Source organism: Calonectris borealis, chromosome 3 (genome assembly GCF_964195595.1).
Source record: "Calonectris borealis chromosome 3, bCalBor7.hap1.2, whole genome shotgun sequence".
Lineage (NCBI taxonomy): Eukaryota > Metazoa > Chordata > Aves > Procellariiformes > Procellariidae > Calonectris > Calonectris borealis.
The window spans coordinates 60,280,295-60,292,172 of record NC_134314.1 but is presented as its reverse complement, the minus strand read 5'-3'; the positions used below and the strand labels follow the sequence as shown (position 1 = coordinate 60,292,172).

The window sequence follows — 11,878 nt, the reverse complement described above, 5'->3', positions numbered from 1 at the left end:
TGAAGAATATTTGACCATATTTGACCATCAAAATGAGAAGAGCCATTAACATCCTGAATTAATGGGCTCAGTGGTTTTCAAATGAGGTACTTTCATGATGGACATGGTGTGGATTCAGCAAAGTTTGCCCTTTAACAAATACAGCTTCAATTTCAAAGATTTGATTAGGCTTAATACCATTAGGGAACCATTACTGATTTTATGCTGTTGTTGTTACTGCTTTAACTATCAGTTTCTGAACCAAAAATTGCAGACAGTTGGCTTGACCAAGAGTCAAGGTTTAGGAATGCAAAAGCAAATCCAAGGTACAGATGAGCTTCAGATGTGGACAGGCTTCACAGGGTTTAATAGGCTCTCCAGAGTTTGTCAGGTCACAGAGGCTTTTGGTGCGTGTGTGTGTATGTGCGCATTTGTTTCTTTGTGGTTTTTGTTTGTTTTAAACACTGCTGGCCTCAGCCAGAGCCATCGGAATTCAAAGGAGCAGTTATTGCATGCAACAATTAAAAAAAACTCACAACAATCTTTTCTGTTTTATTGTATACCATTTACAAAAAAACAAAACAAATGAAAATGATCTTCTTAATAAGCAATCCTTGATCACCACCACGTGTTTCTAAAACAGCCAGATGTTCACAGTTTAAGAAGCCAAATAATACTACTACTTTTTTGTAAATGTTAATGGTGAAAGAACAATAATAATGGTTTTAGTCAATCATCATTACTACTTGAAAGTACAAATATAAATTAAATAAGACTCAAAAAACTTGTACAATAAAATCCGCTATAAACAAAGCTAATTAAAAAGAACTGCTCTCAACCTGTGTTGTGGGTTTCATCTTGTTTTAAAATTAAAAGCAGTATTTATTTTTCTGAAGCATCCAAATGAATGTTCATATCCAGATGTCCTTACAAAGAAACACGATCTTCATTCTTTCCTCATTTTTTAATCTGTTTATATTATATTTTACTTCTGATTGTCTTTTTCTTCTTTGGCAATCCTCTTTGTCACACCACTGAAATATTTCTCACGGAATGAATTGTGTCCCCTGTATGGCATATATTGGCCATCCAACAAGTAAGAATTCTGGTCTTGATCCTGCATGGTATCAAAACGCAAGCATTAGGTTTTACGGTAGTATGTTCAGGATGTATTGCCACTGGTTTTCCTCCAAACTTTTTCAGACAATTACAAGCAAGAGTAAAGTTGTTGGGGTTTTTTGTTTTGGGTTTTTCTGTTTTTTTTTTTTTTTTTTTACAATTCAGTGGCAAACATTTAAGTCATTAGACTGATTAAAGAATTCCAAAAATAGAATGCTAAGGTTTCCAATAGGATTAACAAGAACATATACATCCTACTCCAAAGTCTTAACATTTAACAGAAATGAAAATCCATATACAGTGGATTCTCATTTGACATTGATCAAATGCAAGCTGTAAGCAGACAAGGGGTTTTTGTTGGGTTTTTTGGGGTGGTGGTGGTTTGTTTGTTTGTTTTTTTATGTACTCATTCAAGTTTTCATTATTCTACTCTGTGCAGCAAAATGATGCAAGTTGTCAGTACCAGACATTTGAAGTTTTAACAGTGCTGCATCGCTGGAAATATCTCAGCTAACATCACCAGAATCCAACCCTTGCATGAATGAATGAGAGCACAGGTACTATGCCACACAGACTTTTATAAAGGAAAATATAAAGGTTAGTTTCCAGAAGAAATACCGTGGAACATTCAATCACTCAGAGGTTTGTGGAAGGCAGATACAAACAGAAGAGGAACACAAATGACTAAAATGAGTTCCTATAGTTACTGAAGCACAGTTAAAGGATTTTTTTCTTGTGCAGTATTCATGTACTTTTGAAAGTTAAAGTTGACACAGTAAATCCCTACACATAATACCTATTTGACATCAGCCAAGAACATAGGTTAGAAAATTGGCCCATTATATATACAAAGGTTTAGTTCAACGTGTACTGTGGCTTTATATAATTAAGATACTTGTCAGCTAATGTTATCAATACTGTAGGATAAACAATATATCAAACTTTAATCTGAGTGCTAAAGAAACCTGACGGCAACTTTTAAAAACAGTTTTACACTTATGGTAGATGTCAGTTTATTATGCTCAATAGCAAGATGGAACCGAGATAAACAGCCTCACATAGAACAACTGAACTGTGCGAAGAGAAAATAAAAACAAGCATATGACAGAACTAAACCTCTATTCCACTAAATGTTTCTTTTCAATACATCCTCACTGCTATAACTTTTTTAAGCAATGCAGCAACATACAGATGGGTTCATTAGTTAAGTTTACAGTTCAGAGTTATTTGTTCATATTTGAAAATAAGGTTACTGTGGAATGCTTTACCATAAGTAGTAGGAACATGGAAGTAGATTTACATCAATATTTTCATACTATGAAAGTATTACAATGCAAGGATGAACTGAATCCTAGTGGACAATCTCCCTCTTCAGCTATTTCGTAGCCTTTCCAGGCTTTCACCTAGCAAGATCAACACCTCATCTTGCTTTGGATATCCTAATACGCATTTTAAAGGAGTGAAACAAAAGGTTTTTCAACACAGCAAGATGTTTGTGTGCATATACAAGTGCCCTCTTCTGGACACAACGAGATACTCCTATGAAATTTTCTCATCTGCTATCCTAGCAGGTATCAGCAGCATGCCACTGGCTTAAATTAACTTGCTAAATGTTAAGTGCCATGTGGATATCTAACATGTAAAGCATGTACACCAGTAGCAGAAAATTATTTCTATTTAAATACTGCAATGTTGGAAAATAGCAAGAGAAAAATGACCTCAGTAAACCCACTGCAGACACAGTACTACCTGTTGTCTTTTGGCCACCTGTGAGAGACTGCCATCTCTGAGACCATTCTCAGGCTGATAATCAACAGGCTTTTAACATGTCCGTGGGGAAAAAAATTACTATTGGCAGACAGGAAACAAGGAGGATTTAAGACATGCTCCTCTCACAGCCTGCACCCACTTCTCCAGGTCTCTTATACAGGACCACTCTGAGGAAAAGAGCACTTACTCTTCCCCTGAATTTGCAGGTCAGTAATCCTTCTTTGACTAAACATATAATACATTTTTATACCTTTGGGATGTGTTTTAATGATAATTCTAAACAATTTGCTTGTTTTGAGAAATGAATGGGATATTTGACCCTGAAGGGTAATGATATATGGGTCAACAGTATTTTAACATAAAAATTAATCCCTACAACCTCTAAGAGGTCACACATCTGTACACCATTCATCTTGATTCCTTAAGTAACAAAATGCTGATTCAGGGTGAAGGGAGGAAGGAAGAAAGGAACTACCCCCCTCTACCCCCAAGCTGCTTAGGGCAAAGAGAGGATATGATATGTAAGAGAACAAACTTTGAGTTAAACACAGCTGGAAGAGGAGCATCTGCATTCATCAAATGGAAACAGGCTTGGTGCATCACTCCACAGCAGAATCCATTTTGTAAATCCAGGCTTCATCAAAAGCTATGCAAATCATTGCTCACTAGATGAGAGATCTGCAGTCAGGCACGGATTTCTTGGGAGAGCTTACAAGGGAAGCTCCTGGCCCACATCACCATAATTCCATTCCCTACCTTAAGAGCTTCCATTCCCTACCTCTCCCCTGTACAGACATAACTGCCCAATAAAGATGGTAATTGCTTTAAAGAAAAATAACAGATTGGAAATTGCTTCTTAAAAAAGAGAAAAGAAAACAAGAAACCCTGACCTACCTGGAGATGCCACTCACTGTTGACATTTACTAGTCGAAACAGTTTTATGGGCAACATGAGAACTGATCAAAGTAAAAGGAATTCTTCGATTTTAGAGACTAATGATTTCCTAACAAATTCTAACTTAGGGTATTTTGTATCTACACAGGGAGCTGAATGGGTACAATCTGAACACTAGGGATAGGCTGCATTTAACTCCACAGAGATAAGAACTTGTCAAAAATCATCTTCATGAAACAATTTCTTATGACTATTTGCATTAGATGGGCATCAGGCACCAGCTCATTTCAGTAAGGAAGCCAGTCAAACATCCTCAGTTAAGCTCTATCTTGAGTAGCATGAATTGGTAGAATATGCACTCTAAATATTTGGCAGGAATGTTTTGTAGTAAGAGAAGATCTCTTATAGAGGGTGTCAGGGGCAGCATCAACTCTCCCTCAAGTGCATTAACTGTCCAGTGCAGTTAATATAAATGTTTTTTCCTTTCTCTTGCTTTTTTAAAAAAAAAAAAGTTTAAATTCAGGGAATGGAGTTGAACCACAGTGTTTTAAGGGAGATAGTCTCTTTCCTCCTCTTAACATGACACGCTGGAAGAGGAGTAAGGAGTACTGCTTGTGATACACAGCTGCATCTAGGGGTAAGGAGGTTTCTTCACTTATTTCCTTTGAAACAACTGTACATAGTTTTCAAGGCATAACGTTTGTAATTGGTTATTGCACACAAAACAGTGAGACTTCCCACGAAATCACTTCCAAGACTGATCGGCAATGATCAGCCTACTTGGCACTAAGTCAGCTCTTTCCCCAGTCTGCCAGCACTACCAAGACGACAGAGACTTCTTCCTTTATTTGTAAAAGTCAGAACTGAAGATGTTTGTTAATCCCTGGTCATTCTTTATCATCCTTAGTTCTCACTTTGAATAATTTAAGTTCTCAAAACAGCGGACTAATTGCAAACAACAGTTATCACATAAAACTTCTATTTTGAAATATTTTATGACGACTTTTGTGACAACTGAAAACCAACAAAGCTTTTGTCCAAGTGCACGCTACCAAATTTCTTTTAGCTAATTTGAGTTGTCACCTCAACGCTTACTTGTTCTAAAGACAACACCAAAAAAGGTGTTACAGATCTCCAATAAATAATGAAAGAGGTGGAAGAAAGAGGAGGAAGCTTAAAGATAACAAGAAAGCTTTGTTTTTCTTTAAATCTTGGCAAATATTAAGTGAAATTCTAAAGGTTTTTATGAATCGAGCATGCCTCAGTTCAGCCTCAGGGTAATTACCCACATTCAGTTTTTGTTTAAAAAAATCTTCCTAGCCTTATCACAGCTTCCTACCACTCTACATCTGGTGCTGGACAGTAGCTATAGAAACCACTTGTACTAATGTCATACAGCTGTAAACACCACCAAGCCGTTTCCAAACCAGGGACAACAGGGTCATACCCAGGAACAGACACTGCTAAATTCCCTAGGAAAAATGCTACACCCGTAACGACTCTGGAGCGACTGTGTGACGTGGAAATGCTGGGCCCATTCAGCATGGTGGATTTGTATGCCTGATGCTCCAGAGTACTTTCATGGGCTGTCATACGCTCAGAGTTCGTCCTTCAGTCAAGTTTTCTGTTCCGCCTTGCAACATAATTTCTCGGTGTCTCCCTCATCCCTTGTCAGTTACAGATGTCTCCTCCAATATTTTTTTAAGAAGTTTCTGAATAGAAACTTCAGAACTAGGTAGCATTTACCAGCCAAATAGATACCATACATTACTGTAAGACAGTCCGCTGAGGAATGAAACAAGTAATTCGGCAATAGCTGAAATAATTCAGCATGGGGAAATCAACAAGCCTCAGAAAACAGAAAGCTAGACATACTGGTGTCAAGAAACGCAACACCAAACAACCCTACAGTTAAACACTTAGTAAGTCCACACTTTCTGAAAATAGTTGGTTGATCACCAGATATAGATTCCCAAGAACCCTTGTGGTAACAATGCTGTATACTCCAGTTTTCCTACTGATTAACCACTTACCAGTATTTTGACATTCAAATAAAAAACAATGATGACAACTCAGATATAGGTGGCACAGATTGAGACCTTTCAGTCTTACATAACTATATTTTTTAAGGTTTTTGAAAAAATAAACTGGCACAATGGAAGGTACATTTTCACTTGATTTGGGCTGGAAGAATTGGTTCAAACCTCCTCTGACCTAAAGCAGAAGACTGGACTCCTATTAGATCACAGTCGACAGACATTGCAACATGAATCTACTCCGCCAACAGCTTCTCATTCTTCCATTACCACTGTATTTCAGTTCTTACATATGAATGCCTACAGAGAGCTAGACTTGTGTTTTTTACTGCTTAAAAAAAACCCTCCACAGTTCAATGAGGGTAGACTCACACACAGTCCTGCCTGCTATAATATCAATTAGAAAGTTTTATTTCAGATTTAGAGAGATATTGGGGAGATCCATATCCATTTAATACCAGAAGGAACACTAATGTCCATAGAAAAAAGTAATACATCAGGCTAGTAAGCTCTCACCTCGTATCACTTCTGTTTTGTTCCGCTCCTGTTCCACACTTTTCTAATTCTTCTGCCTTCAGAGTTTTAGAAGACTAGAAGTCGCTAGCTGGCTACTGCTAGCTAGCCTTTACAACAACTGCCTTCATTCACTTTTATTATTATCACTATAATTTAAGACTGGGGAGGAAGGGAGTTACTAATGACCACTGTGGTTGTCCAAAAAAAGCCTAAGATGTTAAAAAACAAACAACTCTTCTGCTCATATTGTGCACATGCTGGAAAAGTCTATTCATATCAACACTGTGTTCAGTAAGAAATCTTTTCCAGTTGGCACGATTTCATCGTAAACTTAAATAGAACAGACTGGATGCTTACAAGACAGTGAGTTATATACCACCTTTTGTGATGTTTTTAATCTAACATTTATGATCTTCATGCTTATGATTAATTATGATAGATCAATACTTCAACGAGACATATTCATTTTTTACATTCACTTTGGTCTCCTTTATATTACAAGCACAATCAAATTGCACCACCAATTTCACGTTCAGTAACTGAGTGAATTAATCTCCAGTTAAGACTTTTGAGTGTTAATAGCGAAATCCAATTTGCTGTGAAATCTGTAATTCATTATTGGTGGCAAACACCGGGGAAATTGAAGGACATACATAATGACACTACATGATTTGTAAACTTCTTAGCCACCTGCGAGTACTACATTAAGCTGAATTAAAAGGCATTTGTGAGTGCCTGTTACAAACCAGTTTAGTAAAGCAGACAGGAACTGTGTGGAAACATAAATGCTTGTATATTCATAAAAGTTCACTCCTTCATTTGGGAAAAAGAAAAATGGCCACAGCTCCAACTACTGAATTTTATGATCATTACCTGGGAGTCAGAAGTATCCAATTCAAAGGTTGTTCAAGATACTAAGACAGAAAAAAACATGTCCCAGGTAAGGGACACTGGGGTGGAGAAATCTTAGATAGTTAGGCACCAAACAACAAGACCCTAAACGAAGCAGGCACTAGCTAAGGAATCAATATGTATTTTGTTATTTGGACAAGTGTTGCATCATCAGAAACAGTACGTGGGTTCTGGTATCTTTAAATTATCTAAAAGACATCTGGAGTCCGGAGTGTAAGCACCTGCAGAGTTTTATCTAAGCAGTAAGCTTGCCAACTAGACTCAGGTGCTCAGAGCTAAGCATTTCCAGACATGAACCTGTCAAAGCATGTACTGAAGAACAGGTGATGCACAAAACAGGAATAACAAATGATGAAAGTCTATTCGCAGAAGGGTGGATACATTTTTTAAATTAGAACATGTTATCCTACAGCACTGGCAATAATAAAACTCCTGCAGAAAACCTCCATGAACACCCTGAGACATACATGTCAAAAACTTTCGTAATCTACCCTCTCAGTCCACTACTGGCGAAGTTGGCAGCTCTGGCTCTGAACTCCACATACAGTGTTTTAAAAAAATTTCAGGTGTTGCTTGAGAATCTCAGTCATCATCAGCATTATGAATGCAGTACTGAAACCCTGCTGTGTTATTAGTGCAAGCACCATGCAGACACAGCAGTCTGACTGTATCTCCTGTCATTTAAAATAGCTCTTCCAACGGACAAGGAATGTACTAAAAACACTTGCTCACTGTTTGCGTGTGTTTTCATTAAGAATTTGCTTCACCTTCGTTCAGCATCTCTTTTAACAGTATTAGGTGGGAGAAGCAGCAAGAACAGAAAGGAGATCCGAATGCAATATTCCCTGGTCTCAATGCCTCAGGAGAGGCACTTAGCGTGTCCCAAAACAAAAAAACCCCAACGTGCTTCACTGTACATATGTCACAGCTACCTATTATTTCCAAAATAAAAAGTAGCACTCTAAAAATGAAGTAACAGAATTGAATACGGTTTACCTGTACTGCCAGTATTTACTTGGACACCAAATTACACTTTGGAATCATTGGGGATTTAGGCATCTAGGCATCTCTGCGGATGGGATTCAGAGTGTTCAGTTTTCCAAGAAATGCATATGCAACTTTCACAAGTAACTGTAGGTTCAAAGATCTCTTTCCCACTATTAAGCAGCTTGCTCAGGATGAAATGTTTATCAAAAATTGAAGAGAAAAAGGAAAAGACCAAAAACAGAACGGTCTCTTAAATCACCACCCAATTTATTTTAAAGAAATGTGTGGCAATTTTACATAAGCTCTAACTCTCATCATAAAAAACCCAAGTGTGATAGAAATAAGGATCAAATACTGAATAGCAGTACAAACTTTTCATGAATGCAATAGCTACTATTTTATACAATATAATCAAGAATTCAAGCTTACCTTGAATTCTTTCACCTTTTCCATGGTTATCAGGCGCCTTGATGTGTGGCTGGAAAGCATCTGCTCACAGTTGCTAATAAGTTTCAGGCATGGGTGGCAAGGAATGATCTCTTCTGTATATCTGGAAAAAATAAACATTCATAGAGCTGTAAGCTCATGAACTGGAACACTTGCACCTGAAACAAAATTCAAACAGATTCTTCACAAAATGGCTTACACTAGAAAGTTGCTATGCATTTTAATCTGATTAAAGAAATTCAGGTATTGGTGCTCCAGAGTTTTTACATCATATATTCCAATCATCTTGCAATATAAAATCTGTAGAATAAATTAAAACCTCACAGTAAAGAGACCCGAACACGCGTTTTCTACATGTATTTACATGATGTTAATGTATGCACACAGGCCTGCCTGTATTATTTCAAGTAGAAAATATCTCGGCAAATCAGGAGTAATAACTTACCCAATCAGGAGCTGTGATTTTAAAAATGTATTCCACCTGTCAACATATATAAAGTTGCAGGAACAAAAGACTTAACCCTGGCTCCCTAAAAGGAGACACTTCAATTCCAAATGATATTAGACCAGCTCTTATTAGACAGTGACATTCCTGGACTTCAGAATTTGGCATTACAAATGTATCACATTGTAATTACTTCTTCTAAAGGAAAGGAAAAAAAAAATCCATTGTTTTTTAACATCAGATGGTAGCAACACTGGCTTGCAATTAAATCCTGTCTACAGAAGCAAGCAGTTACAGTGTTTTAAATGCCCCCATCTCATAAGCATACTATTTTCTACAGAAACAGCTTTCTCTAGATTGCTTTCAATCCTTCTATTCCTCCAAATGCCGAAAGAGGAATTTAAGGATTTAAGAGCTTTGCATGGGACTAGAGGAGCAAGAAGTATTGACCTAGCTAATAAGATAAACATGAGATCAGACATCCTTCCTATATACAGAAATATAGATCAGCCATTTAGTCTTAGTTTTTGTAATAAGTTTTCCTGTAATAGTTACTACAACATAATACATAAAATGGTATATGGTATTGTCAGTGACTATGATTTCATATAAATGCTTGGGGGTCAACCGAAGTCAGACATTAAAAAGCAGAACTAAACAACTTTCACACCATCACTTGAACTTAAAAGATACAAAGGAGAAGCTTCATATTTTTCTTGTAAAGAAATGGATTTTCTGAATGCACTTTACAAAGTAAATGTATTGTTCTGGGAGAAAGAAGTCAAATCCAACACAACTCAAAATAGGATCCATCTAGGTGCTGATGGAAATCTTGACATTTCTTAAATAGTGAGCTGTTAAACAAGTAAGGCAATACCAAATGCAGACTTGTAAATAGGAAAAAACCCAAACAGTACTGCCTCTTTGCATTGTTCCAAAACTTCCAGATTGCAAAACAACATTTCAGTCACTTCTCATGTGTGAAATCAAGTCACTACTTCTGCTAGGTGAAGTCAGGACATGCTTTTGACAAAGGAGAATCAAATTAATTCTCAATTGTTTTTTCTATTACACAAGACTTTTGATGCATCTGGTACCACCAAACTGCCTCTCTCCCTTACAAAGGTAGGCACTCTGCTACAACATCTTTAAAGTTTCTCTTCATAACCGTATAAAAGCCTGACTGCAAAGGAATTAAAAGAATTCAGACTCAACAATGATTTCAATGTCAGATTGAAAGAGGAAACTTTGGAGTGAGATGCTATCTTGCAGAGGGAGAGATCATTATCACTTCGTTAAAAAGCCTTGTCTGTTAGCATTAATGCATATATTTCTACATTCTTTCAGGTAAAACTCAGAACGTTATCAAATAAGAAATATAGTAGCAGTGGTTTTAACAGACATCCATTTTAATCCAGTTTTGTTTTTAGTTTAAGGAAATACACAAGGATCTCAAATAACACATGAACCTGATGGCAGGTGTTGCCAAGGGATATCTGAGAGCACAACATATTAGTAGACAGTATCTTATCTTCCCCCCACATACTTGTTTTAATGTTTGTTCCTGTTTGTTCCTGAATTGTTTGTTCATCATTACAGCGGACTATACTAATATTCTGTGCTAATATAGTGACTTTAGTATTTCAACCTTCATTGTATAAAGTTAATTCATAATAGTATGTACAAATTTACTTTTTAAGAGGCAAGCTAACTAGAGCTTGAGAGAATTGACCTCCCCAAAACAGTAGCTAAAGTAAAACCAGAACGTGCAGTTCATAGTTCTCTTAATACTGCTGTACTGAGGAAGTATGTTCTTACCAACGTTCAACAAGCAGACAAAAAGCTCTGGTAACTTGACAAACAGAATGAACTCAGTAATTCCAAACAGAGTTTGTTGACATGGAAATTTAAGAATTCACAACCACACATGGTCTGTCAGGGTTAAGTATGTATAGACAGACATTTTGAACAATTAGCTATAATACTGTTAATGGTATTCATTGTTTTTTGTGAACAGTCTTACCAGAAAAAAGCCTAAGATACCAATTCTATCATTTTAAAAAAAAAAAAAAAGGCAAGCTACTAAGTGCATTCTTGTTATGGAAGCATGTGACAGAAATGGCTCCTTTTGATTTCCAAATTTTTAAAACAGCATGTGATAATTAAATGTAGGACTGTCACAAGCCATTTCCATGGTGAAACCAGGGACAACAACCACTTTATAGATCAGTATAGTTTGACTGTACATAGAAACACATGACATTGTAGAAGCTACCCTCAGAACACATCTGGAAGATACTTCGAAACAGCTACTGTACATCATCTCCCCACTTTACTGTGAAACAGTTTTGGGGAAAAAAAAAAAGAAACAACCAAAAAAACCCCCCTCAAAACCTTATCTAAGAGATGCTGAAGTAAGGCATGCAAACAGATGTCTTTCCTTTTAAACCCAGTTCTAATCCCAGGCTGCACTACTGAGCAGACAGCATCCTGCAGTCTCTGCTGGCCTCTCTCGTCCTTAACAAGGCTGCGCCCCTACGCTTCCTGCCTCTCACTGCCATCTCTTGGTCACTTGACTTTTGATATCTCAGAAGAAAGCTAAACTAGTAGTGCCAAACCCCAAAGAGCCAAGAATGTTCCCTTACAGGACCTTGTCATGCATTTCTATCAACTACTCTAGTAGAAACACATATTAATAAGAGCCTTGCTACTACTATCTTAGAAATCTATCTGCACCTTCAAAGTCTAATTTTTTAAGCCGTTGGACATGCAT

General features: G+C 37.0%; 1 protein-coding gene across 7 annotated transcripts in view; it reads right to left on the bottom strand.

The window, feature by feature from the left end:
- Positions 1–500: 500 nt before the first annotated feature.
- The window catches only part of TRMT11 (tRNA methyltransferase 11), a 28,726-nt gene continuing 17,348 nt past the window's right edge, over positions 501–11,878 (bottom strand). For 5 of the 7 annotated variants that reach the window (XR_012672987.1, XM_075145788.1, XM_075145785.1 and 2 more), the window contains 2 exons: positions 8,643–8,763; positions 501–1,096 (listed from right to left, as the gene is read on the bottom strand). Coding sequence is in view for 5 of the 7 variants with exons in the window: in XM_075145788.1 (XP_075001889.1) it covers positions 965–1,096; positions 8,643–8,763 (253 nt within the window). In the remaining 2 variants the exon portion in view is untranslated. Of the gene's footprint in view, positions 1,097–8,232; positions 8,296–8,642; positions 8,764–11,878 lie in introns of those variants that run through there. The other 2 variants (XM_075145787.1, XR_012672988.1) reach the window with 2 other exon arrangements.